Source organism: Oreochromis aureus, linkage group 11, assembly GCF_013358895.1.
Source record: "Oreochromis aureus strain Israel breed Guangdong linkage group 11, ZZ_aureus, whole genome shotgun sequence".
Taxonomy (NCBI): domain Eukaryota; kingdom Metazoa; phylum Chordata; class Actinopteri; order Cichliformes; family Cichlidae; genus Oreochromis; species Oreochromis aureus.
In genome coordinates, this window is record NC_052952.1 from 24879861 (window position 1) to 24905737 (window position 25877).

General features: G+C 39.5%; 2 protein-coding genes across 3 annotated transcripts in view; one reads left to right on the top strand and one right to left on the bottom strand.

The window, feature by feature from the left end:
- tmem145 (transmembrane protein 145) overlaps positions 1–17705 on the top strand; it is a 40695-nt gene extending 22990 nt beyond the window's left edge. Inside the window, exons 6-15 of one of the 2 annotated variants that reach the window (XM_031726100.2) lie at positions 2525–2609; positions 3164–3235; positions 5970–6038; positions 6652–6732; positions 7057–7135; positions 8558–8651; positions 11555–11727; positions 12465–12585; positions 12937–13125; positions 15107–17705. In XM_031726100.2, the coding sequence (XP_031581960.1) occupies positions 2525–2609; positions 3164–3235; positions 5970–6038; positions 6652–6732; positions 7057–7135; positions 8558–8651; positions 11555–11727; positions 12465–12585; positions 12937–13125; positions 15107–15346 (1203 nt within the window). In that variant the 3' untranslated portion in view covers positions 15347–17705. The remainder of the gene's footprint in view (positions 1–2524; positions 2610–3163; positions 3236–5969; positions 6039–6651; positions 6733–7056; positions 7136–8557; positions 8652–11554; positions 11728–12464; positions 12586–12936; positions 13126–15106) is intronic. The other variant, XM_031726101.2, reaches the window with a different exon arrangement.
- A 2984-nt stretch (positions 17706–20689) lies between these two features.
- Positions 20690–24009, bottom strand: mrpl17 (mitochondrial ribosomal protein L17). The gene is made up of 4 exons (XM_039618993.1): positions 23886–24009; positions 23591–23782; positions 21240–21308; positions 20690–21133 (listed from the first exon to the last, which is right to left on the bottom strand). Exons 2-4 carry the CDS (start codon positions 23762–23764, stop codon positions 20879–20881), a joined length of 498 nt encoding a protein of 165 aa, XP_039474927.1. The 5' UTR covers positions 23765–23782; positions 23886–24009; the 3' UTR covers positions 20690–20878.
- Positions 24010–25877: the final 1868 nt, after the last annotated feature.

Here is a 25877-nt window from a genome sequence, read left to right on the forward strand (position 1 = left end):
CACCAGAAACTACCCAGCAACCTTAAACTCATCTGTGAACCCTGTGGAGAGAATTCCTGCAGTGAAGTGCCACTTCTTCCCTCATCTCCCCTCTTTCCCATGCATCCATTTCTCTCTCTCCCTTTTTTGCATTTTCTTGTTTCCTCAGCCTCGCTTTCTCTCTACCTGTATTTGAAACTTTCTCTCTCCACATCTATCACTCTCCTTATCTCTGTCTCCTTGCTCTTTGTGTCTGTATTGATTTTGTGGCAGTGCACGCTCCACGCTTCTCGCCCTTTTTTGATAGAGGGAGTGAGATGGAGTCTCAGGCTGCCAAATGAAATCAAAGTCTTTTCTCTCCCCCTCCCTCTCTGGTCCCTCGCTCAAGCAACAAGCGCGAACTCCATCGGCTTTGAACTTGCGTCTGTGAAATGAGCTCTCTGTGCTCTGATTGTCAACCCATCTTTGTGCCCTTTCTCTTGTTCTTGCTCCCCATACATCTTTTTTCTCACCTCCCAAATTCATTTCAATTTGATGCTTTTTGTGTTGAGAAATAAACATTCACATTAACCCAATATTGGCTTGCCACAGGGGCATGCTAGTTTTCTTTGTGGTGTCTCTCCTGACTTAAATAAAACAAATATTCTCTCTTTGTGATAGCTTTCATACCACTGCACCGTCGGGCAGTTATATCAGATCAACATTTGAAGATATTGAGCCTAACAAATAATTAAAATCACAGTATTAATAATTGAGACCAAGAATACTCAGAGAATTAAGCAAGAGAAAGCTGTTGCTATGGATATGATCTTTTCATACTTCCTGTTAATTTGAGCATCTCTGGATTTGAAGCAGGAGGATCGTGAGGTGCGCTGAGGCCAGCTCGAAGAATGACTAAATGACACAGTTGCATTCAGTTGTAATCAGGTATACCATACCTGTCCCCTCATAGTAAATTACCAGATATGCACCAATTGCCATTTTCTTAGTCGAGTCCATTTTTTTTTTTTCTGGGAACAATAACTTGCAGCATATGCAAACAATAAATAAATAAATACAAAATATAATTTTCATAATAAAAGAAATAATTAAACTTCACTATTTCCCCCAAACTGGAGAAGGTTACCGAAACGTCTGCCACTTAATCAGCTGAAAATAAATCACTCTGCTACTGGAACGAGGCATAGATAATTAACTGAAAACGAATTGCTGTGCACCCACCTTTACCTGACATGTTTTTCACCTTACCAAACAAAAGCAGGTGCAACATATTTATATAACAAAACAATTGTCAGGTACTTAACAACATTTTTCAGTATATGCGTAACTTCACCAGGATGTTGACCCTTTTTTCACTCATCTCCATAATTTTCCAAGTATCTGGTTTGATGCTTTGTTCATACTGAGGCTGCAGGCTTGTGGCTGGCTCCTGAGCTCAGGGTGGCTTTGTCCAGTTTTCCTTTGTAACCTCTTTCAAAAAACCCATGCTCAGCTGGGTGGAAGTGATTTAAGTGCTGGAATAAGTTTGTTTTCATGAACATTTTCATGGTGGTCCCCCATAATATACTTTCACAAACTTAGTTTTTCCATTTTCACAGTGAAAAGCCTCCATGCTAATAGCACGCCAGCATGTCTAAATATGCATGTATTTAAATATATATATTTTGGGTTTCTAAGACTTTAATTATGACAGGCGTTTGAGAGTAAACAGGAAAGGTGGGAGAGCGGGGCAAGGTAAATGGCAAATGGCACACGGTGGAACCGAACTAAGGCCTCTGTAATAGCCTTGAAGCCCATGAGCTTATGGGTAAATATTTGACTGCGACACTGTATGTGGTGCGCATACATGAAAGGGAGCTGCTCCTAATCTATAATTTACAACAATGTACTGCAACCATTAACTGTATAGCTATAATGGTATCACTCATTAGTCTAACATTGTTATTCTTTGGAGGCATATTTGGAGGAGAAAGCTTCCAGCTAATGCTAGCAAGTTGGTTAGCTAGGTTCACACAGTTAAGTAACAAACAAATGCATACAAATAGGCCACAATATGACTCACCTAAACTTCTTGGGCAAGTTCTTGATACAATTAGCTGCAAAGAAAGCTAAATAATTTGTCAGCTAGGCACATTAAAAATGCTTCACAAGGGCCCAAGTACACAAAAACAGTCAAGGAGTCGAACAGGCGGCTAATGTCACTCGATGCCCATGCCCCTAATAATAATTTAGCTCTACTAAAATTTAAATGGGTAAGTTATGAAAAATTCACCCACCCCATATAGTTGCATACAGGGTAAAAAATAACTATAGAGACCAAAATCATTTTTTGGAACTAGCTGTAAACATGTTTACTTCCCCTCTAAAGTAATTCTGTGGGAGTGGATTTGCTTTTTGGAGCCAGCCTTGAGTGACCATTTGTAAAAGCAAAATATCCCCCAAATTAATTTTTATAAAGATCATAAATAAACATAGTGCATTAATATTTTGTACAAATCTGCTAACCATGCACTGTCCACTTCTGCTGGTCTCTTATGTCTTGCAGGGAGATGGCCTGCAGCTGGAGTATGAGATGAAACTGACCAATGGCCAGTCTTTCTGGACGCAGCATTTCTCTGCTGACGAGTTTGGTAAGAGTGATTAGACTGAAAGTGAGAGATTATGGAATGAATCGCTGATGGCACAAGCCTACACCACTTAGCACGGCCAATAAAGCACCCTCAACTGAACAAATTACACAAATGACAATAATGAAGGGATGGCTGAATGAATTAATGATGATAGATAAACTGAGAGGAAGGGATGAAAAGAAGAAAAGAGGGCCAACGTAGCATCTGAATTAATTGTTCCTACATCTCTAATGTTTCCCTCAATCTCTCACACTCTTGCTCTACTGTAACTGCCTCTCACTTTTTCTCATTTAATCCAATATCCATATCAAGCACCCTCCTCTTTGGATTTATTGTCCCTTGTAAATTATCTGTCTTTCCCTCATACTTTCTACTTTCTTTTATTGATCTGAACACTTTGTATACCTTATTTACTCCTTCTTCCTTTGCATCTAAACCCACTGTGTATCTTGTACATTTGCCTTCTTCTCTTTCATATTTCTATTTCTTTCTTCCTCCTCAATTTTTCTCCCTTTATCACAAGTTTTCTTGAATTTTCCTTCCTCCTTTCACAGGCATCTTGGAAACAGACATCACGTTTCTGATCATCTTCTCCATGGTGTTCCTTCTCTCCTGCTACTTTGCCTGTAAGTACTGCCTTTTATTTCTCTCTTTTAATGTGATAGGAATTCAAAGCCCCCCAGAAATGCAATTTTTGTGTCAGATCTATTATAAAATCTACATGGTTTCTTGATGGGATGGGAGTAAGTTCTCGTGTTTCTTCAGATAAGTAAAGGTGGAGCATGTGCCGTTTTCTCTTTGGGCAGAGACCGAGCATGAGCAACAGGGAAGCAGGAAAGAGGAGACGGTGATAGCGGGGCTTGGTTTTCATGTAAAGGTGAACGGTTGAGTGGAGAAGGTAGCTGCAGCCTTAAGGTTACTGAAGCGAGTTTGTCACGTAAAGGTCAAAGCTGAAATAACCCTGAAGCAACTGAGAACAACAGCTTCTGGCAAAATCCCCTGCTTTCTTCATGTCGGGCGTTTCTGTGCTATCATATGCATATCTTCCTTTTTATAAACTGGCAAGGGGGCAGAATCACTTGTATTGCACTTAATCTGTAGTTTGCTTCTCTAGATTATTAAAATTAAACATCCATTTAATGATCTTTGGACCCAATGAGGCGCTTTTCAGATTAAGAATGGAAGATTGAATCACACAATCTTTCACAGCACTGAGAGTCAGATTTAAATTTTTTCAAGTCTGCCTACTAAATTAAGTTCTGGTGAGATTTTTCTGTTAGCTCTGTTAACTCTCACTTCTTTGTCCAGCTGTGAACTAAACTGATGCATGTTTTTTTTTTTTTTAACCATGTGAATGCTTTTTCTGACATCTTCATTGGGGTCCTTACTGACGCAGGGTCTTGAGACTTCCTTCTGAAAATCTTCAGAGGATTTTAAATGAAACAATCAAGATGTGGCTGAATTGACTTTTAGCTTTAATTCAAGGATTTCAACAAAAGTATTGCATTAACTGTTTAGCAATTGTAGTCAATTTTATATATCATTTTTAGTATAGAGATGTAAAATTGTGTCATTGTCTTTATGAACATAAAAGAAAAGCCATATAACTCAATTACCAAACAGAATGCAAGGATTTCGCCTTTTATTTGACTAAAAATGAAAACAAAAAAGAATGATTTGAAGTATATATTCCTATCTGAAATTTGTTGACAGAAATAGACTTCAAAAAGTTGAAACAGGGTAAAAGAAAACATGGAAAAGTTGTGTAATGTTTAAAAAACCCTTAGTTGAATCTACACACACACACACACACACACACACACACACACACACACACACACACACACACTGTTGTAACAGATTGGCTGTTTTTACCTTTGGTCGCTGAAACTATTTTCCCTGCAGTGTTTTTTTCTTCCTGTTTGATGTTGCATTTACTAAAGCCAAAAATGTGTCCAAACAACAGATGCAGATTTTTAATTTGGCACAAGCTGCTCGAGTTGCACAGTGGGCTCGGTGTTTGAGTTTTTCCCTCCATGATGTTACCATGGCGCAGGCTGGACGGGGCGGGCTCACGTGACGACGCACTCAGTACTGTTTTAAAGGGGACGGTAAATACCGGCGGGAGTATTAACAGAATTCGAAAACAGCAACAAGAAAAACGAAACAAACTCAAAAATAACCGACGTGGGCAAGATTACGTCAGTTAGAGGTTCTGACTGTTGGTTTCAGTTCTCTTTGGATTAATCCCCCTGCTCCACTTGAGTCTCTAGTGGAAATCACTGCATGCTCTCAGAAACACTTCTGAACACTGTTTGTTGCTGCATCCATAAAATGCAAGTTGCAATACTACTACGCAGAAAAAAAGCACTTGTAAACAGGATCCAGAAATGCCTTAGCTTCTCTGGGCTCAGCTCATTAAAGGCTGACTGAGGAGAAGTGGAAACTGTTTTCAAGTCTGAATAATCAAAAATGTAATATCTTTTCAGAATTCATGGACACTTTGTCCGATAGAGTACAGAGGAGAGGGCACTTGTTAATGGCACACAGTTCAAAAGATGATGAGGGTGAAAAAGTAAACGTGGGATGGGTAACTTGCACATCTGTATGCAGCATTAATACTGAACCACACATGCAGATTTTGGAGCAGCATGTCCTGTCATTGAGATTAAGGCTTTGTTCTTTAGGGGAGACCTTGCTTTATTATCACCACATTCTATACATATTACAGCAACGTGTCTCTGTTGTAAAAAAACAGGAACAGAAAGCTTGAGAGATGTGCACTCGCCTAGAGGGGAAAAAAGCCCAACAACAGTGTTTGCAAAAGCTTCAAAGGGCTATAAATGAATATGAAGTTTTTGAGAAATGTGTCTCTTTAAAAAATATCATTAGCACCTGCAAAAGTCCCAGGAGGATCCAGCAACACTTGGCTGGCTAAGCCTACTGTAATACAGGAGAGCTAAAAGAGTGTGATCGTTTATGACCCTTCTTCTCCCTATAAATTTTCCCCCCAGGCCACTGCTGTTTGCCGGAGTGTTTTGGTAGTAAAATAGGCTGCTTAAATACGCATTAAGAATATTTCCTCTCGGATTATGTGGCGTGAACAGAGAAGATGTATAAGGCGTCATCTGGAGATGTGCATCGCGAGATGGATGCATACTAATGATCGCTTCCGCCCATTTATCTGGCCCGTTCCCTTGTTCTTGCTCTTCTCTTCTGCCTCCCAGTCTCTGTACCTCTCTCGCTCTCCTTCGCCATCTGTCAGTGTATCCTCATCCTTTTTATCTTTCCCCAGCGCACACACCTCTGTCACCTTTATCTCTTGTTATTTTATTTATTTATTTATTTTTTTACCTGTAGACAATCTGAAGGGAAGACAGCTTCTTCACACAACCTACAAAATGTTTATGACGGCAGCAGGTGTGGAAGGTGAGAGCTTCTGTCCTGAACAGACACGCACACTGACAGAACACACACACTCGAGATGACTGAGCCTCTTGCACGGTTGCAGCATCTCACACCTTAATCCCCACTTCAAGAGCACAGATATTATCGCACTTATTAGCCTCTGAATAGGACCTACTGCAAACAGTCGCCCTGTGCTACGGTGTTTAGTGGAGCATGCTGTTACTGATGAACCCCCTCCCCGCTCTCCTCATCCTATCCTCTTCTCTTTCTTCACCCCCTTATCTCACTTTCTTCTTTCTTGCCTGCTTGTCCTCTCTCTAAATCCCTTCTCGATTCTCCTGCCACCCCTGAATTCGCTTTCACCCTCTCCTCCCACTTCTCTCAAGGCTTTTGCTCCTTTTATAAATTCCTTCTTCTTTTCTGTCTTGCTTCCCTTCTCTCCTCCCTCATTATCATCTCCCTGTCACCTTTGTTCTGTGTCTTTTCTTAACTCCCACATCTCTTCCTCTTATGGCTTTTCTCCTCTTCTGTAACGCCTGCTCACCCTGCTCTCTTTTCCCTCTTTTCTTCCTTCTGGTGTTTTTTTTTGTTTTTTTTAAATTTCTCTCCTCCCTGCATCCTTTCCACTTGGCAGTGCTCAGCCTGCTGTTCCATTGTGTCTACTGGGGCCTGTATGCTAGAGATGGAGTTGGCAATGGCAGCCTCAAAATACTTGGTGAGTTCCTCTCCTGTATCGATCACTGACTCAATGACTGACACTAACTCTGCACTGGAAAATCGCTCACTGTCCAAGCAGAATGAATGATAGGATGCTGATGGATGCGTGTGCAGCTGAAGAAATGTAATAGCTGGTTCGGCGTGCACAGGCTGTATCAGGCGTGATTGTACGCGACTGTGTGCGCGCGCAAAAATGTGTGCGGTGACCTGATTTTATCGTTCCCCTCTGATATCTCAGATTCGGAAACCACAACCTAATTACCCCTTCTGTCTCCTCTCTCTCATTTTCTGTCTCTCCCTCCACCTCTGTGACCATCTCCAGGGAAATTACTGTTCTCCGTCAGTTTCTTGGTGTTCCTTCTGATGCTCATATTGTTGGGCAAAGGTTTCACTGTCACCAGGTGGGCGCTTTGTCTGTGTGTACATGTATTATCTCACTACACTGCAGTGCTGTGTGCGTGTGTGTCTGTTTATACAAGCCTGTCACATTTTGTGGGTATTTTTATGCTGAGAATGTCACTCACTGTCAGCACATACTGTCACCATGATGACTTGATGATGCCGGGTGACAGGAGTCAAAAAGTCAGTTAGGATGCTGCGTCTAATAATGTGGGCGAGCACCTGATGTGTGTGAAGGGATGTCATAGATAAATGATGTTATGGTGTGAACTTTCTGATGTTTTCATGTTGAGCTGAAACATTACCTTTGGCCCGCAGAGCCGGCTGACAGGTTTTTTTGTTTGCTCACTGGTTTCTGGCAAGGGTTAGCAGACATTTGCTTGGGACAGGCAGTTAGACAGCACAATGGATTATTTAAGAGTGCTTTTCTTCACTGGAATGTCAGCATTTATCCATCTTCCACATGGCTGGACAAATGCCCTGCTCATCCAGCTATCATTGGTCTTGCCTGTTTTCGAATGCTGGATTCAAACTCCAGTTATCAAACGGGAGAAACATGCCAGTTTTTTCTTGACATCAGTTTCTGAGTCAGCTTTATGTGAGAAGAAAAAATCATGCAGCTATACGAGCTTAGTTTTTTACAAATCACGTCTGTTTATAAGGTATTTTTCAAAATCTTGATTTTTTTTCTTCTGGCGAGTCATCATCTAAACATGTCAAAGTTTAAAGATTGGTATTGCTTTGGCTTGGCCCAAATGAAATCTCTTTTTTCATACTGAACCCACAGCAAAAACTTAGCTTGCAAGATTTTTAAGCTGGCTTTTTTGACTCTAGGATTAGATCCTCCTCTGGGTTCAGAAGATTTCTAGACGTATTAAACTCTCTTAAAACCCCAGTGAATAAACTGTACTGCTTCACAGCTAAGCATAAAGCAGTGCTATTTATCTGCAGCGTTTAACTAGTTGACAATTTGCAGATAACTACTCAACAACTTTGATTTCTTTTTTTCTTTTCTTTTTTTGTTGAGCGTGATGATGAATTAGCCGTGCAAAAAGATCTTTGAAATGCTGATGAAGGCTTAACGCTGAAATGCTTATTTGTTGACAGCTACAAATAGAGAAGCATTAATTTCTGTTTTTGCTCCATCCATAAGCCCGCAGCTGTTTTAAATATATAAATAGCAGAGAGTTTAATGCACACGTTATTTTGTGCTGTGTAGTTCTGAATAGCTCTTTTTTGATTAAGCTGTCTGCTTGAGTGTAAAGAAGCAAATGCAGGATTTTGTGTCTCTGTGTGTGCGTGTGTGTGTTTTGTGTCCTTAGCTTTCCTTTGTGTCTCTTAAAGTGTGTCATTGTATTTTCTTCTTATCTTCCTCCAACTTGTGTCCAACCTCTGACCCTGTGGTTTATCCTTGCATATCACAGGGCGAGGATCAGTCACAGTGGGTCTGTGAAACTGAGCATCTACATGACGGTTTACACAATCACCTACGTCATCCTCTTCATCTATGAGGCGGAGGTACTGTTTACACAATCACCAACACTGCTGGAAGGGACTGGAAGTTTATTTTTAATATCGATTTTATCTATACATATATTCCTAGCCAGCAGTATAGCATCACATTTTTAGAGCCATTTACTGTGCCCAGAAATAATCATGCTGACTTTTTCCACTATGTAAGGTTGACAGGCTTGTGATAATGTGAGTAGGTGTGCAGGGAAGTAGCTTGGCAGCTATAGTGTGGATTGTTGGCAAAATTTAGACACCATGCAGTCGACTGGCATAACTCTGATGTTCTTATTGTTTTAATTTGTCCAATAATTCTTTGGTAACAAAATGCCTGCGAAACTGTTCGGGAGCATCAGCTGTATTTTTGTTTTTATCACCAATTAGTTTTAGCAGACTGGGACATTTAACTAAGATGGTAAGCGAAATCTTAAACCTGCTAAACATTAGCACATCACAGCTGTAAAATGCTCAATAATAAAAAAAAATCTTAATTGTTAATGATGCTGATACAGCATGACCATAAACACGTGTAATTCATTTTTAGTTTTCAAAAGATTGCTGTACAAATCCATATTTGGGGGCTACGTGTGAGAATATTGTTGATGTTTTTTACTTAAGCCTGAGCCTGTTCAGTCACTATTTGTTATATAGGTGGGGATCTTATATTAATTTTTTTTGCACGGTCTGTTTACTATGTGGTGACTGAATAAATAAATATTAATTATCAAAATTGTGGTCAGGCCCTGTGATAGACTGGGCAGACCTGCTGAGGGTGTACCTTGCCTCTCACTCTGGCATCTGGGATAGACTTCAATTCCCCGAATTGGAGAAAGTTGAAGGAAAATGTATGGATGGATAGAAAATTGTTTTAAATTAATTGAATATTGATTAATTTGCTAATTCAACTATAGCTCCAGAGTCAAAATGAATTAATAATTATGCTAATAATGATTTAATATCAAGCATTTTCTGGTTTCAGCTTGTCAAATGTGTGGATTTCATGCTTTTTATAATGCTTTGGTTTTGAAGTCTTCAGTGGATAGAATGAAATTGTTTTGTTTTTTTTTGTATGGATCAATTAATTAAAGCAAGATTGATTGCTTCAATGGGGGAATAACTGAAAGAATAATCAACACTGAAAATATCCTTTAGTGCCAGTCCTGTGAACAGTGGCGATCAAAGCTTTCAGTTCAAATACGAAAACTTCCCGATCCCTTTGCCCTTCAGGTGTGACATGAAAACAGCGTCTGAATTACATCTGGGATGATTGGGTACAAGATTTCTGACACGCCTAAACTCGACACAGCATCTGCACTTGTGTTATTGCTCTCTTTGGCTTTTTTAATAATCTCATAAATATTCATAGAAGAGTCGGGCCCATAGATCAGCGTGGGCCGTAATGGCTTTTCCTGTCAAGTTATTCATTACATTGATACATTACTAATTATGAAAATGCATCACGTTGATTGTAAAAACAAAATGCTGAAATTCATTGATGAGTTACAAATTTTCTATCTTGACAGAAACAACCAGGCAGTTCCCAAGTGCAACCACAACATTGATGCTTCCTTATGCTAGTGCATATAATGTACTCGAGCTCAGATCAAGAACCTTTAGAGTTTTCCTTGACAGGGACGTTAGACTTTGTAATCAGCCTCCACTCATTAATTCTTATGCCTCTCTAGGTTCCAGCTTCGATGAGCTTATGAATTAATAACAGACTCGTTGCATACATCTCTGCCTGCAGCAAAGTGACATGTAAACATGGTAAATGTAGGGACGGCGGATTACAGGACAGCACGGTGATGATACATTTGGCACGGTGTAGTGGAAGCTCACTGATAACTCTCACAATACAATATGTGGATCCGAGGCTGTGTAATTTCTCTGGTGCCTGCCCTCTTATATGGTCGCTGCTATTAAAGAGCTCAAAACTCCAGGGAGCTCCTGCTAAAAATAAGCTTAACTAGGTTACAATTGGAACTGAAAGGAAGACTTGTACACTGTTTCTTGGGTTGCAGGCAGGAATCTGCCAGGCCCTCTGGAATCAAAGCAGGGCTGTGTTCTAAGTGTTATAGCTGTCTGTTACCATATCTGAATGTGTGAAAGCATTTAGTGCGACTCTTTCCAAGTGTCTGAATGAGTAAAAACAATGTTGAATCATTTCTAATCATTCCTACTGGCGATTCCGGAGCGGTATTAAATGTGGGACCAAAGTGTTTGTACTTCAAAGTTTTATTTGTGCTTTAAGATTGAACTCGTGGCTGTAAAAGTGGGATTTAGTCACTCAGTCGAGTTCTGCCTGAATTTCCTTTTCACCCACAAATCACAGACAGACAACTACAAGCTGTTGTGGAAAACCTGTTCTCAAAATTCATGCACAGCACAACCACACATATCCCTGCAGATTCAAATCTTGCATCTTCTTTGCTCATTCTTAAATTTATACAAAAATTGTGTACCCTATTAGATATTGCAATACAGAATTAAAATACTTCTTTATGACTCTCTGGTGTGCTGGGGAGGTTTCAAGCAGGTCCACACCAACTAGTCAGATCTATGCATTATGCAGTATGAGTAACCCTGGATGGCCCATGCTATCATGTCACTGGACTGTGAAATGCAATCTAGTATCAGCAGATTCAAGCACATGCCCCAAATATACACATACAAAGCCGTGCACACAAATACCAGTGACCTAGTTGTGAAGTATCAGTGTCAAAGACTCACACTGGATGCTACAAGCAGAGCTTTGCCTCGGTCATCACAGTGGATCTACTGAACCATGAGCTATCCATCTTAGTAATTAAAGCACCAACTTCAGTATAAAGCTTCTTCCCTCCTTTTTGTGTAAAATATTTTTGACTTGTTTTAATGTGTGTGGTAATTTTGGCATCATTTCCTCCTGCCAGTTCTTTGACCCAGGTGAAGTGCTGTACGCCTACGACAGCCCTGCAGGATACGGCCTGATGGGCCTGCAGCTGGTTGCGTATGTGTGGTTTTGCTACGCCGTGCTGGTCTCCCTGAAGCACTACCCCGAGAAGCAGCCCTTCTACGTCCCTTTCTTCACCACATACACACTATGGTGAGACCTGCACTGCTCTCTGCACTTAATAGCACCAGAGATGGTACTGGAGTTTTGATTGCACAAGTATTAAAAAAAAATACACATTTCTCTGCTTGAGGACTCTCGATTTGAATAATTTATGCTGTTCTGTGGGAAAAAAAGTGCACGAGAAAGCTGATGTTTTAGCTATCTGGGAATAAAAACGTGTTTACACAACTTCTCTGCAGTAGTGTACGGCCAAACACTTTTACCTCGCATGGTTGCAGTGTATCATTGTTTCTGACTGCATGATTGCTAGACAATACTGTGTGTTTTTCTGAGTTGGTGAGATATCTTCTATTAGAATAATTTATGCTTCTTTATATGTGTGCCAGATATTCAGTGCTTTGTACTGGATCAGCTACATACTTCTACACAATCCTGAGGAAAAAAATCTTGCATATACACTGCTTAGTATCTCTAGCCATCACCCACATATATATATATATAACAGCAAAGGCTTGAAATGAAGAGTAGATTACAAAGACTAATATTATCTATGTATTTCTCCCTCATTGCAACCACAATCTCCCGCCTCATTATCCACATCTCTCCTCTTTCCATCTTTATCTCTCTTATATGCTTTAAATCTTCTGCTCTCATTGCGTTTTTTTTCTCTCCCACCATCAGACCACATTCTTGTAGGTTTTTGGGGGTCTTTTTGTCTAATGTGCTTTCTTATTATTAATGTAAATGTGTTCACTTTTCTTCCTCAGGTTTTTTGCTGTCCCTGTTATGGCTCTGATTGCCAACTTTGGGATTCCTCGTTGGGCTCGGGAGAAGATCGTCAACGGCATTCAGCTCGGGATCCATCTCTACGCTCACATCGTCTTTCTTGTTCGTATCGATCGCACACTCACATGCAGACGAGTTCATATTATTTAAGTCACTTTTTCCGCTGTCAGTCATACATTATTTCTTACTTAACTACCTCATGCTGGTTGTCTTTTACACACATCATTATCTTCCTTTTTCTCACCTTCGACACGTTATTATTTATTAATGAGCCCGGCTCAGGCAAATTTCCATTCGCATGCCTGCTCACTACATTCCTTGCACTTTCCTCTTCTCACTAGGATCTGGATGCGTGAAAGCTACTGTATACCCTGATTTTAAACTGTGTATATATATGTGTGTGTTTATTTTATATGCACATCTGTGTCATTTCCTAATCTGTTTGCTTTTTAGGTTATCACACGGCCTTCAGCAGCCAATAAGAACTTCCCATATCATGTACGGACATCCCAAATCGGGATTCTGCTGTCCAGTCCGAAAGGCGGTGAGGGGGCGGAGAGTTTTCCCCATCATGCCTATGGAAATAGCTCCTTCCTGGGAGACTCGCAACCCAACTTCACTGAACTTTTCTCCATCCAATCAGTAAGTGTAAACTGTAAGTTTTTATGTATATTTGAATTTATAATTGATATCCTAAACTGAAATTAGATATAATACAAGGAAATTGAAGACCCAGAAAACAAGGTGCATTTATCAGAGTTACTGCACATGTACTTACATACTATATAGAATATAACTGGATCAGTTGTTTCCTAATCCTGTTCAAATGTGCACATTTCTGTGAAAACTGAAATTACCTGATTGCTTCACCCTAAAAAATTTCCATTAGTGTGATAATACAATAACTAAGGTAAAATGTTTACAGGGATTATTTCTTGGCAGAAACTTTCATAGCATCCTAAGTGTGACAGGCGAGTGACAGTGAACACAGACTGATATTAAAACACGTTGGCACAGTGAAATAATGCTTAAATAGGAACTTGGACCAGAAGTATTTTTAGTCAGATACATTAAAAAATCATAAAGCCCCTGACATTTAGGTGGTGCAACATATCTACAAACTGCAGTCCTCTCCTGAGCCACTTTAACTTCTGCTACCTCAGTGGGCAACTGAACAGCCACTGTTAAGTACTGATAGTGTTTTCAGCCTTTCTTGAACCTGAGTATTGATGATATCTGTGACAGCCTTAAGGATTTGTCTGTGGCTGTGGCAGTAGTGGTCCCTCGCTGTGGGGCACAGTGGGAAGTTATATCTTTGCCTTTCCCACAGAACAATTTAAATGTGTGTGGTTGAACATTGAAGAGGTCGTGGATTAAAAGCAGTCTGCTGCTTGCTCCTATCTTGTCCAGGTTCTCAGCTGCTTCAGTTTACAACACCCTGTAACAGCAACATTAAATGATGACCTTAGTGATGACACTAAGGTCAAACCCCACACGAGACACTTCACCCACCTGAGCCATAACTCAGCGAGTCATTATCTTTCTGTGGCATTACCTAAGTAGTATGGATTATCATCAGTCCTCATTTAAGTTGCTGATAGGAAGCTTGTTTTTCTGCCCCTACAGTTCGTGGTGTTCAGGTTTCAAGTTGAGTAGCAATTTTCTTAGAAGCCCTTGACTGTGAAAATTGAGACCTGATAGATGAGTGCCATGTACAAACTCTGTGTTGGTATATCCACACCTTGGACTTGTCTGCCAGGCCTGATTTGTTAGTGGAAACCAGCCAAGTTTCCAGTCTTTGGTTGATATTTGATGGATGCCGTGTCACTCAGGCTGTTGTAAGCGACTCTTCTCAAGCTCTTCATTGGTTTCTTGTGATGGATGTATCTGAAAGCTTCAGCTTCAAGTTGAGCTTGAAGACTTTCCTTTCCTTCAGCACCAGCAATCTAAACTGACTAGATAATCTGCCATTGTAGTCAAGACACATTTTGAGTGTGGTCCCACTTGCATTTCATCCACTGGACCACTAATTCTCCTGTACCTGTGTACTACAGACACCTCTATTAGGATTCATGCTTTCTGGAGTAACTGAGGAGGGATTCTGCCCCCTCAGGCACCTGTCAGGCCCACTAAGCAGGAAGATGGTTGGGTAGATCTGGGGCATTCATCACTGTGGGCTGCACTGGCCTGTGGGTTGAGTTGAGCCAGAGCCCAACAGCTGTAGTTACTGAGAACAATTGAACTTCCATCAGAGGCCTAGAGACCTGGTAGATATTCAGAGAGCACAAGGTGTTACACACACTTTCCAAAACACATTTTATACCTTTTTGTTTTCCACTGGTGTTCTTTCTTCTTCAAGAAGATATACTAGGTCAGACTAAAGTCCCTCAGTCCACTATTGCTGTCTCTTCTGGTGTTATCATTCTGTTATTGGTAGTCATTAAAGACCACTGTTCCAGTCAGGTAAACCTGTATATGTTTAATTTCCCTCAAAGTATCTTGGGCATTTCGTACCGTAACTGATTTACTGATTGGTGTCTTCAAAGTCCTAATTTATGGCCAATACATATGCAGAGGATCAGACCATGATAAAATGTGAAACTCTATTCTTCTTTTTTCCCAGGAACCGGTAAAGACGGTGGAGGAGACAGTGGCCCGTAAAGGGCCAGATGTGCAGAGAAATAGCGAACAGAAGATTATCACCACTGCTGCTGACTTGACGTCGATATTGCCCTCACCTCCGCCTCCAATACCCCCGCGCCCGGCCACACGATCACCCCCACTCCCACCCCGGCTTCCGTCCTTTACAGAGTATTTCAGCATGCAGAGTGGAGGGGGAGCAGGATTTGGAACAAAGGCATGAGATGGAGAGAAAGGCAGGACAGAGGAAGATGGGCAGTAGGGCGGGGGGAGCATGAAAGCAAGGACAGAATGACAATAAAAATAGAAATAGTGACAATAACTTAAGAAATATAGTGGAATTCAAAGTATTACACTTATGACAGAAAAGGTCAGCCGAAAAAAAAGAAATGAAAATGTTTGGAAGGACAAAGAAGAGATCACCAGAAAAGTGAATCCCTAAACGGTCGCTTTTCACCTTTGAATGGAAATGATCAGAATGGAGGAGTGAGGGGAAATGGCTGAGGCACAAGTACAGAGCTTGTTAAAGAATAAAGAAGCAATAAATATTTGATGTTGACCAGTAAAAGGCACACAGGGAGAAAGATGACAAAGTGGATGTAGCCAGAGCAATAGAATGATAGCTGTGCACAAAGCGGAAATGAACAAAATTCTTGAAATAGTTTTCACTCAAAAATTCATGAGGCATTGATGGTGTGCCTGAAAGAGTTTGTAAATAGCTAAACCCGGTGAGTGCTACCAATCTACATAGTTTTATTTATTAAAAAAAAAGAAAAAAAAGGAAAGATTTATTTTTGTTTTTTCCACATCATTAAATTGTAGTTGGTGCTGTGACCATAGAGAAATATCATGCCATTACATGTTTTGGGTTAATCTAAAAAAGGATTTTTTTTTAATTTTTGACACTGTTTGATAAAACATAGATATATTTACTCTGTACGAAATCTGTTTGGTTTATTTATATTCTTATATGCCTCCATTGCAGCTGGCTATACTGGATTGATATGCTGATGTGTAACTGTAAATGTCACGTTTACTGTGGGCACTCCTAGGTACAGTGCTTGTAAAAACACGCATGTTTGTATTGTATTTCCTGTCTTAAAAACACTGATTATATGTACTCAACATGGCCACACAATATTTGCATATTGTGTGTATTGAACTCTTTCCTTTTGTAAATGCATACAATAAGCTTCAGTATATTTCGACTGGATAAACTCTGTTGTTACTCCAGTCAAAAACGTCTTGCGCTGTTTGAGACACAATATAAAACCAATGTTATATCCTTTTTTGTTTTTTTTTGTTGAATTTTCACTAGAGTACAGAATATGCCTGTTCAAAAAAAAAAAAGTCATTTCTGTGTATGTAGACGTTGGTGAATGTACTGATGCAATACAGCACAAGGACAGGGGTGATTTTCAAGTTACTGGAATTACTCTAGTATACCTTTTGTCAATTTTTCTTTTTGCCTCTCTTTGGCTTGCTTACATCTGACACATCCATGATTTAAAATCTGGAGGCTGCCTTTTTTATAGAATACAAGTAACTTCATTCTCACCTCTGTCTCAATCCTGAAACACGAATATTATATTTGTCGGCTCCTCGCACCCGAATAAGTTACCCAGTGTGAAAAGCCGAACAAGTATCACTAGTTTTGTATCCCCTAATATTGAGCTATTACAAAAACAAAAAAAAAACCCTTATAGATGAACTGTGAAACAGAAACCGTGTACATTTCGTCTGTCCTGCATGGAGCACTTTAATGTTCCTGGTCTTAGTCTGTTTATTCGTGATGATGTCACCTTATAAGACTGCTTTGAAACCTGTATTCCTACAACATCGAGTACTATTCCAGATGCATACACCTGTAAATACAGTCCAAAAATGCCATCAACTGTCCAAACGTTTGAAGTTAACGTTTCATGCTTAGTCAGTGTAACGCAACACTGAATCTCACATGCTGGTAAGAATTATGTAAGGGTGTCATTGAGACTGAGTATACTTGACAAATTCAGTGTTTTTTTTATCTCGACCTTTCATTCATTTCTGGCTTATAAAATCTGTGGCTCTGCTAATTATCCACAGATGTGTCACTGGCAATCTTTCTGTAATGGAGTTTAGGCAACGTTAGGACTGTGGTGTGTACCTTGTAAGAGTGTAATCAGAGGTGTAACTTAGTCTGTGCAACTGAATGATACTTGAATTAGAGTATTAGCTGTTATTTCTGATTATGTGTCTGATTTGTATTTGGCATGTCTGCCATTTCGTCAGCTGTTGACCATTGTTATGGTTGCCATGACTTGACTGATAAGAAACCGGGTGACTCGACATACTTACTGAAATGTATCCCTGCTTCACCTTGTTTATAATGACTTTTAATTACAGAAATGACAGAAAGAACTGGGGACAGAGCGCGAAGAAAAGAGATTGTGTATGCATGACAGAAAACAGCACAGCTTTTAGGCTACTCAGAGTGATCTGGTTAAGAGCACATCACTAAAGCACCGTCAAATGCATTTTAATGGTGTCAAATAATAATTCTAAATAAGCTGTACATATACACTTTTTGCCAAAATAATAAAAAAAACTTTGGTTTTATTAGAGGCTTTGCCTGGCTTTGTGTGCTATATGGCTCCTGTGTTACAATCCAGTTAGGACAAGGGCACGTGTCCAAAGGAGTAAATCTAATATCTGTAAATCAAATTTAGAATCTGTTCTCATTACAAGTCCATTAAAGTAAAACACCACAGGGACAGACTCCAGCCTGCTCACAATCTGATGTAGGCTAGCCTAATTGTTTCGCAGCCACTGCCAATATCCTGTTTGGTGACCCCTGAAGTACAGAGCCACAACAAAATGCCAGTGTCTGTGTTTGCGTTTCAGGTAGAGACACAAGCTTTCAATATGACTAATGTAACAGTCTTCAGAGAAAAAATTAAAATATAATGCTTGGTAATGAACAGTGTGATAGATAGCAATGTTGCTTCCCAGCAAGAAGGTGCCTGGTTTAAAGCCAGGCTGGGGCCTTTTTTCTGTAAGGTTTGCATGTTAGAGTAACCGGTGAGTCTAAACCGAGAATGAGTGGTTGTCTGTCTCTTTGTGTTAGCCCTGCAATAGACTGGCAGCCTGTCCAGCCCAGCTGTGATCCTGAATTGGATAAGAGGATGGATGGATTTTTTTTCTTTAGTTTAAAAATAAACAGCTATTGTTGGAGCCATGGTTAATGTTATTAGTTACACCTGTGCTTCACACTGAGTCATTCACTGCTCCCTAAATGATAAACACTGTATACAAAAGGTGCACTTTTATAGTCTAGTAAGCAATAAACTGACAATTTAAGCACATGAATCACCACTGTTATTGTTCCCAGAAAAAGTGTAATTTTCACAGGTGACATGTGACACATTGCATTAGGGATTTGTCAGTAGGAAGTAGTGTATATGCAAAGGGCACTAATATCAGGATGGTGGAGGGAAGATGTAGGCCATTATTTTGTAAATTTAGGTCTTAGATGAGAGACTTGTCTGCCACTTTATTAGGTACATCTTGCTAGTCATCAGTTTGGACCCTGTTTTGTCTTCAGAACTCCAATAATTTATTGTGACATGGATCCAACAAGGTGCTCGACACAATCCTGAGAGATTTCGTCCTTACTGACATCATAATATCACGGAGTTCCTGAAGAACCCAAAGATGCTCTGCTGGATTGAAGTGGTGACTGTTCAGGCAATTTGAGTGCAGTGAACTAAAAAACTTTTATTTTCAAGAAACCAGTTTAAGATGATGCGTTGTGATGCTATCCTGCTGGAAGCATCCACAAGCAGATCGTGCTCATAAAGGGTGAGCAACAATACTCAGGTAGACTGTAACATGTAAATTACACTGTTTGTGCCAAATTCTGACCTTATCATCAAAATGTTGCTACAAAAATCAAGTCCAGGAAATCTTTTGTTACTTAGTTTTAGTGAGTCTGTGCAAATTGTAGCCTTGGCTTCGTGTTTCTGACAGCAGTGCACCTGGTGTGAACTTCTGCTGCTATAGTCCATCTGCTTCAAGGTTCGACATGTTGTGCGTTCAGAGTTGTTCTGAACATGGTGGTGCAGGAAAATCAGAGTAGATCAGCAGTTTCTGAAATACTCAGATCAGCCCATCTGCCATGAAATATCTGATGAGATATTTGCAAAAGTGAGTCGCTGAACAGATGTAACTACAAGATGGCTAGTGATTGTACAGTTGTGCTTTATGTAAATGAAATTTGAACATGTCCATAATTCCTTGTGTTAGTTCCGCTGTCCATCCAGTGTACTGATTAATTTTATATATGCGTGTCTACCATTGTCCGTGTCTGTTGCATTCCAATAGACACCGAGTGACTCAGGAGGCTGAATCACTACTTCAGCCTTGTCTATACTGACATTAACAAGACTGGAAAACGATTAGTGAAGTGAACTTAGAGACAATGTACTGTCCATAAAATCCTCCTTTAAAGTGGAACTACACCAATTTGCACATGAAGGCAACCCTGTATCAACCCCGCAGTGCCACGTGTATTATATTCGAATTTTTGAGACTTTTTTTGAGACGATTTTTATCGTGAAAAACATAAATTGCACATTTGTAAGCAATAAACTGCACAAAAATGACAGATGTAGCAAAAAAAAATATACATCTTAAAACTCATATATGCAAATTGCTAGTTTTAATTTGTTTTTTTTGTTAGAAGGATCAATCAACACTCTGAATTTCTGGCAATTATTTCATTGTTCAGGCTTTACAGGGTTAAAACCAGTCATATGTAAATTACATTACTTGCCTCGTTACAGTGCACTGTATTACTGGTAAACTCTGATTGCTGCTGTTCATGGGGTTACTTTAACATGCATCACACACCTAAACATTACTGCAGGACAAGCATACCCTAACGCTGCAGCAGCCATACCAAGCAGGACAATGAGCTCTGGCACACCGCAAAAACTGCAACAGCTCAGGGGACTTGACAAAGAGTTCAAGGGGTTGACCCAGCCTCCAAACTCCCCAGATCCCAGTCCAATCGAACATCCGTGGAATGCGCCATTACAAATCCCATTCTGCGGAGGCTCCACCGTGCAACCCACAGGACTCACAATCATCTACTGCCATTCACCACAGAACTCTCCCAGAGGTCCCATGCCCCAGCAGGTCAGAGCTATTTTGCCAGCTTGAGGAGAGCTGTGTAATGTAATTCAGGAGGTTTTAATGTTGTGGTTGATTGGTGTATATGTCACAAGGAGCACTATGCATCCTGTAACGCCTTCAGAAAATTGATGACATGTCCAAAAATAATAGCAACATTGCTTGTGTTTGAAAGCAACAAATTTATAAGAGTCATACTCTGTTACAAACAGGAGATATGGAATATGCAGTTATAGAGTAGCACACTTTTGCTCATTCCTTTGACTCCTTTAAAACTATAACCACCATTACCACATTAATAAGAAAAGCAGCTTATTTGTGAACCTATTTATGAATGCTGAACAGCATGAATCTGGATTCATTAAAAATCAAAGGAAAACCAAACAATTCTTGCTTATCTTAAGAAATAATATTTATTAATACACAATCAGAAATACTTTACAGAGCTGCGGCTTCTTTTGGTAAAGAACTACATCAGTGTCTTTAAGCCACAGTCTGCAGAATATGCAAGTGGCTCTTCAGAAGCATTTCAGTACCCCACCATCACCCTTCAGCAATCTTTGATCCATCTCCACGGTGGCAACTACGGCTTTGTGTCTAACTGTTGTGCCCTATCCTCTCTGTAGCCTTTGAGGAGCTGGTTGATGAGAGTCAGTTCATTTTCCTTTTTCGCAGGATAAAGGGGTGGGAAAGGGTTGCCTTTGTACTCCAGAACAGCCATCTTAGCTCTGTCCAGGTTCTGTCTGTTGGGGATGCGTGCCAGCCGTGTGTAGCTGTTTGAGTGATTCTCAAACCGTGGAGCCAGGACCTTGAAGAGCTTTGGGACCAGATCCTTCTCCTGAAGAGAGGAAGCATACTTAAAATAAGCTTCACATCAACTGTTTTATATTCAGAGCTACACGGTTATAATCTTTACAAAGTGAAGAAGAGCTGCAGACACATACCGTCAGCCAAAAACTGGTCATTTTCATCGCCTTCTCATCAGTGTCTCCCTTTTTGGCATAGTCTACCAGCTAGAGGGAAAAAAAGAAAAGATAAAAGAAAACATCGACAGTCAGATGCATGTCGAAGAAAATGAATTAAAGACCTCTTTCAAGAAATATAAGCTTTTGAAACCTTGTTAAGAAGTTCATATCATGTTTTTTTTTAATATGCTAGAAGACAAGTCGTGAACAAATAAACAAAACAAATAAAAAAAACAAACAAAAAAACAGCTACTGTTGCAGTACGCCAATTAAAATGAAAATCACAAATTCAGGCAGTCAGGATTTCACACATAAACCGAATATGAGGGCAGGGCTCATGTTATCTGTGTGTACTCGTTTTGTTTCAGTTACGTGTGAGAGTCTGCTGCTTTTTCTTTCATTTACAGTTGCGTGAGTTTCGTCATCTCATCTGTGTCTTACACTGATCCACGTGAAAACAGAGAGCAAAGAAGTGATGATTAACTTGACAACTTGTGATGTTGCCCTGAGAGAGGTGAAAAAAAACAAACCTTTCTTACAAGTGTTAATCTATTTAATTGTTATGTTTGTATTAACATGTTTTTTGCTTCATTTTAATAGCTGAAACTTGCTAATTTTCAATGTGGTACAGGCTCTGTATATTTTGTCAGGATCCTCTAAAATGCTCAGTTTTATGTAGCGAGCAATTTTGTGAGTGTGGAGCCAAGACGTGTGGCGAAGACCAATTTACATATTCACAGATGTCTGCATACTGAATAAGGCAAAGTTTTAGAGCTAGAACTGTTTTAATGCAATAAAGCGTTATTTTTATATGAAAAACAACTTCTAAACAGGGATGAGCAAAAATATTTCAACTTCCTTCTAATAACATTCAGTAGGAGTTTACACAGTACAGACATGCACACATTAATATACATAACGGGTCACCATCAACTGAATAGTTAAATCCAAGTGTATAAATTATTTACACAAAACCTTTAAGTAGCAAACTGCTCAGTGACATACTATATGCACACAAATCTCCCACACAGTTTGATAGGGGTTCTCCATTACTACCACATGATGACACTTGAGTGTGCTTCACACACACCAAAACCCAATTTAAACTACACACCAGGACTCACTAAACACTATTTGTGTTCAATGCAAATAAAGGATCCCGATAAAATAAAAGGCAGTTAGAGACATGTCTCTAATCAAGTGGAAGGTGCGACATGAGAAAGCTTAACCCTAACCACAGTGGGGAACAGATGTTTTGTGAGGCATGTGCACACCTCATCCCATGCTGTTGTAGAGCAGACGTGTGCAGAAACACTGACCTGTGCCCCTTTGGGAGTGGATACACCTGGTAGTCAATATTCCACAGCACCAGTGATCCGCTAGCTGCTCTTGCTGTGGAAGCATTTTTTATACTCTTTTTGTTATTCTGGGGGGTGGCTGGGGCATTCTCACGAATCATATCAAGACATTTGGAGCCAGAAAGAAGTGACAAGGTAGAAGCTACAATCAGTTTTGGCAAAATGGCCAAGAAAGCTGCAGCAATTGCAGTCAAAAATAACATAGCAGTGGCATTTTAAATAGTTTAAGTAGCCAAGAAGTACTGTTTTGATAGTAGGTACAATAGTACAGAGAATACTTACAATAATAATGGTGTTTACAAAACAGGTGATTTATTTAATATATAAATTACTTCTAAAACTCGTTCTTTAATATTGTCAACTACAGCCTATTTACCAATATAAGCATAGATAAGCATAGGAAACACATATAAACAATCGTTTTTTAGCATGACATCAACACTGGGCAGAAATGCAGAGATGTTACTGCTGGGGTTGGACTAGTTTGCTTTTTCGCTTTAAGCTTGTCTTGCATTGTTTCCACATTACAGCAGAACTTCACTCAGCTCAGATCTCAGTCAGACGGTGCAGGCTTATGTATGAATGTGTATTTTCACAATCTGCAGTGGAAACAATGAACTGTGAAAACCACCAAGCGTTCATTTCATTGATTGGTTGGAAGAACGTGCCTGTTTCAGCTGACCGGAGAGTGACCCGAGTGTTGCACTGGCCAATATGAACTGATTGATTAAAACGTTGTTTATATTAATTGTTATGTTAGTAACGTTAGTGAGCTGCTGTGGGTGTAACAATCCTCTTAAGATGCGAGTCCACGTGTTACTACTCAATAACTGCACTGACCTTATTAGAAAGGCATCCCCGAAGATTAAATAATAATGTTATTAATAAATAATCATATTGAATTTGGGTAGTTAGAACTACTCAGATACTGGTTTCACCGTTTCTAAGCATACTGGTTCCTCACATGATCACCTTTTCGGCGTAGAAGCGGACTTCATCTGCTCGGGCCAGCGTGGTTTCTATCCTCTCGTGTCGGACCAGTCCTGTCAAAATGTTGCGCAGCATGTCGATCCTGGACCGCGGGCCCAAACCCATCCTCCGGGCCATCCGGCCGTGGGAAATCAACATTTGCAACGTGAGGCGCATTTTGTCGGATAGCTTCGCCTACGAGAGCCCGCGTCAGACAAAATAAAACTCAAAAAGCAAAGAGACGCTTAGAATATAATCTATCTAAACCACTGTTTATACACAAAATAGAGCAGGTTACCTAAATGTTAGAAATATTCCGGAGGTCACGTATATCAACGATATATGTGCCGGAGTTGACATTGGTGGTACGTCGGCTAATACGTCCGACTGGGTCACGAAACTGCGAGAAGATATTTCCGCTTAACACCGCCGCTACCTCACGGTCTATTGTTGCAACTGAGCTCCTTTAAAACAACAACAACAACAACACATTCTCTATATGTTTTTGTTTGCTTGATTAAAAAGTATTGTTATACTGTTGTTGCGTGTGAGCATGTAAACTGTATAAACTGATGAATGTTACAAAAATGTTCATATCTAGATAACTCTTATGCATTGTTGTGCATTGTTGCCTCCCACAACTTAAATGGTTATGATCCAGTCTCAAAATTTCGACTTATTCTGAATAACTTAAATTTTGAGATACCTGTTTCAAATTTGCTGAACTTTTTTCAGATGCCACCCCAAAGAGGTTGCTTCAGTGGTAAAAACAAGCTTCCACGGGCCTTTAAAAAGGCACAGAGTTAAGGAGAAAAACAAAGTTTTTTAAAATTATAACCTTTCTGAGCTTTATTAACCCAAGAGTTTGCAGGCTGATTTTAAAGGGGTGAGCTGGACTGTGGTATAGATGTATAATAGAAGGTTTTGACAATGACAACTGAATAATAGTAGTTTGCTTTAAAGAGGAACAAAGATTGTTCTTTGTATAGAAGAATTATTTTGAAATGTACAGGTTTTTGTATCACAGATTTTCTTGTATGAAAGGCATAAGATACATTAAAATATGTGGCTCATATTTCCACACAGCTTTTAGCAAAGCAAAGAACCAATAAATGATGTGACTGATTGACACGAGAAGGAGTTACTGACCAGTCTATGCTTTCAACAAATGCTAATATGAAAGCTTTGACATAGTAATGAATAAACCTCCCAAAATATGACTCGTGGATTTAATAGAACCAATGTGAATTTAGGGAATTTCTATCACAAAAATACAGATTGAATCTATGCATCCATTCTCTTCCGCTTATCCTTTTCAGGGTCGGGGAGCAAAGTTTGCTGGTATACACAACCAGCAGCATACATTAAATAGGAGATAGTGGTTTATGTTAAAGAAATGGTGCTGGTCTCTGTGCATTACTTTGCCAGGATTTGTTTTGTCAGTACATCCATAACCCCCAAAGGCACAACACTCTGAGAGCAAGGTAAGCAACAAATATTTGAACGAGTTTCAGTTCTTTTATCTATCTATCTATTTATTGATCTATCTATCTAGCTATGAAACTATATGTATGAAACTTTTACAGCCATATCTTCTATATAGGATGCAAGCACAGCAAGATGTACTTTGTAATCATTAACCTTGACATGGATCTAGCCTGTTGCACTCCAGATGGCCATGTTCACAACAGCAGTTGCAGAATGTTTCTAACCCACATATATTTTTTTTTTTTTTTTAAAAATCAGCAAAAAATGTTGTTTCAAGCAAATGAGAAAAGAAAAATAACACCAGCCAAGTAGACCAATCATTTGTTAGAATATGCATCGGATTTGTTCTTTTATGTAATTGTAAGGCAGAGCAATTTTCAGTGAATTAACTTTCTTCTTGACCAAATATGATTATCAGGATTATTGCTTATAATTAAATCTTATAAATGAGCTATTTGATTGACAGCATAAATGTAAATATATAAATGAAAAAAGACATTAATGAGATGTGAAAATAAGGCACTGCATCCTGCTTAATGTGGAATTCCCAAAGTTATTCTGGTACAGGTTAAAATACATTACAGTATCCCGACTTTTAAAAAAATGTAACAGCTGGAATTAGTCATGACAAATATTAATGACTTTTTTAGTAGCTTTTACATTGACACAGACAAAAATGTAAGACCTCTAATAAACAGTTTGAGGATTAGACATACATTTAGCATTTAGTATGCAGGACTCTTTAAAATCTAACAGTAACTGAAATGTAGATAATTGCAGGACTGCAGGATTGTTAATTGTC

What these genes read in the sequence shown, in the direction of transcription:
- mrpl17 (XM_039618993.1), bottom strand. Translation starts at nt 23,764, where the DNA reads ATGCGCCTCACGTTGCAAATGTTGATTTCCCACGGCCGGATGGCCCGG. An exon ending in TCCGCTTCTACGCCGAAAAG is followed by an intron (nt 21,309 to 23,590) that starts GTGATCATGTGA and finishes TTTTCCCTCTAG; the next exon opens with CTGGTAGACTATGCCAAAAA. An exon ending in TGACCAGTTTTTGGCTGACG is followed by an intron (nt 21,134 to 21,239) that starts GTATGTGTCTGC and finishes TCCTCTCTTCAG; the next exon opens with GAGAAGGATCTGGTCCCAAA.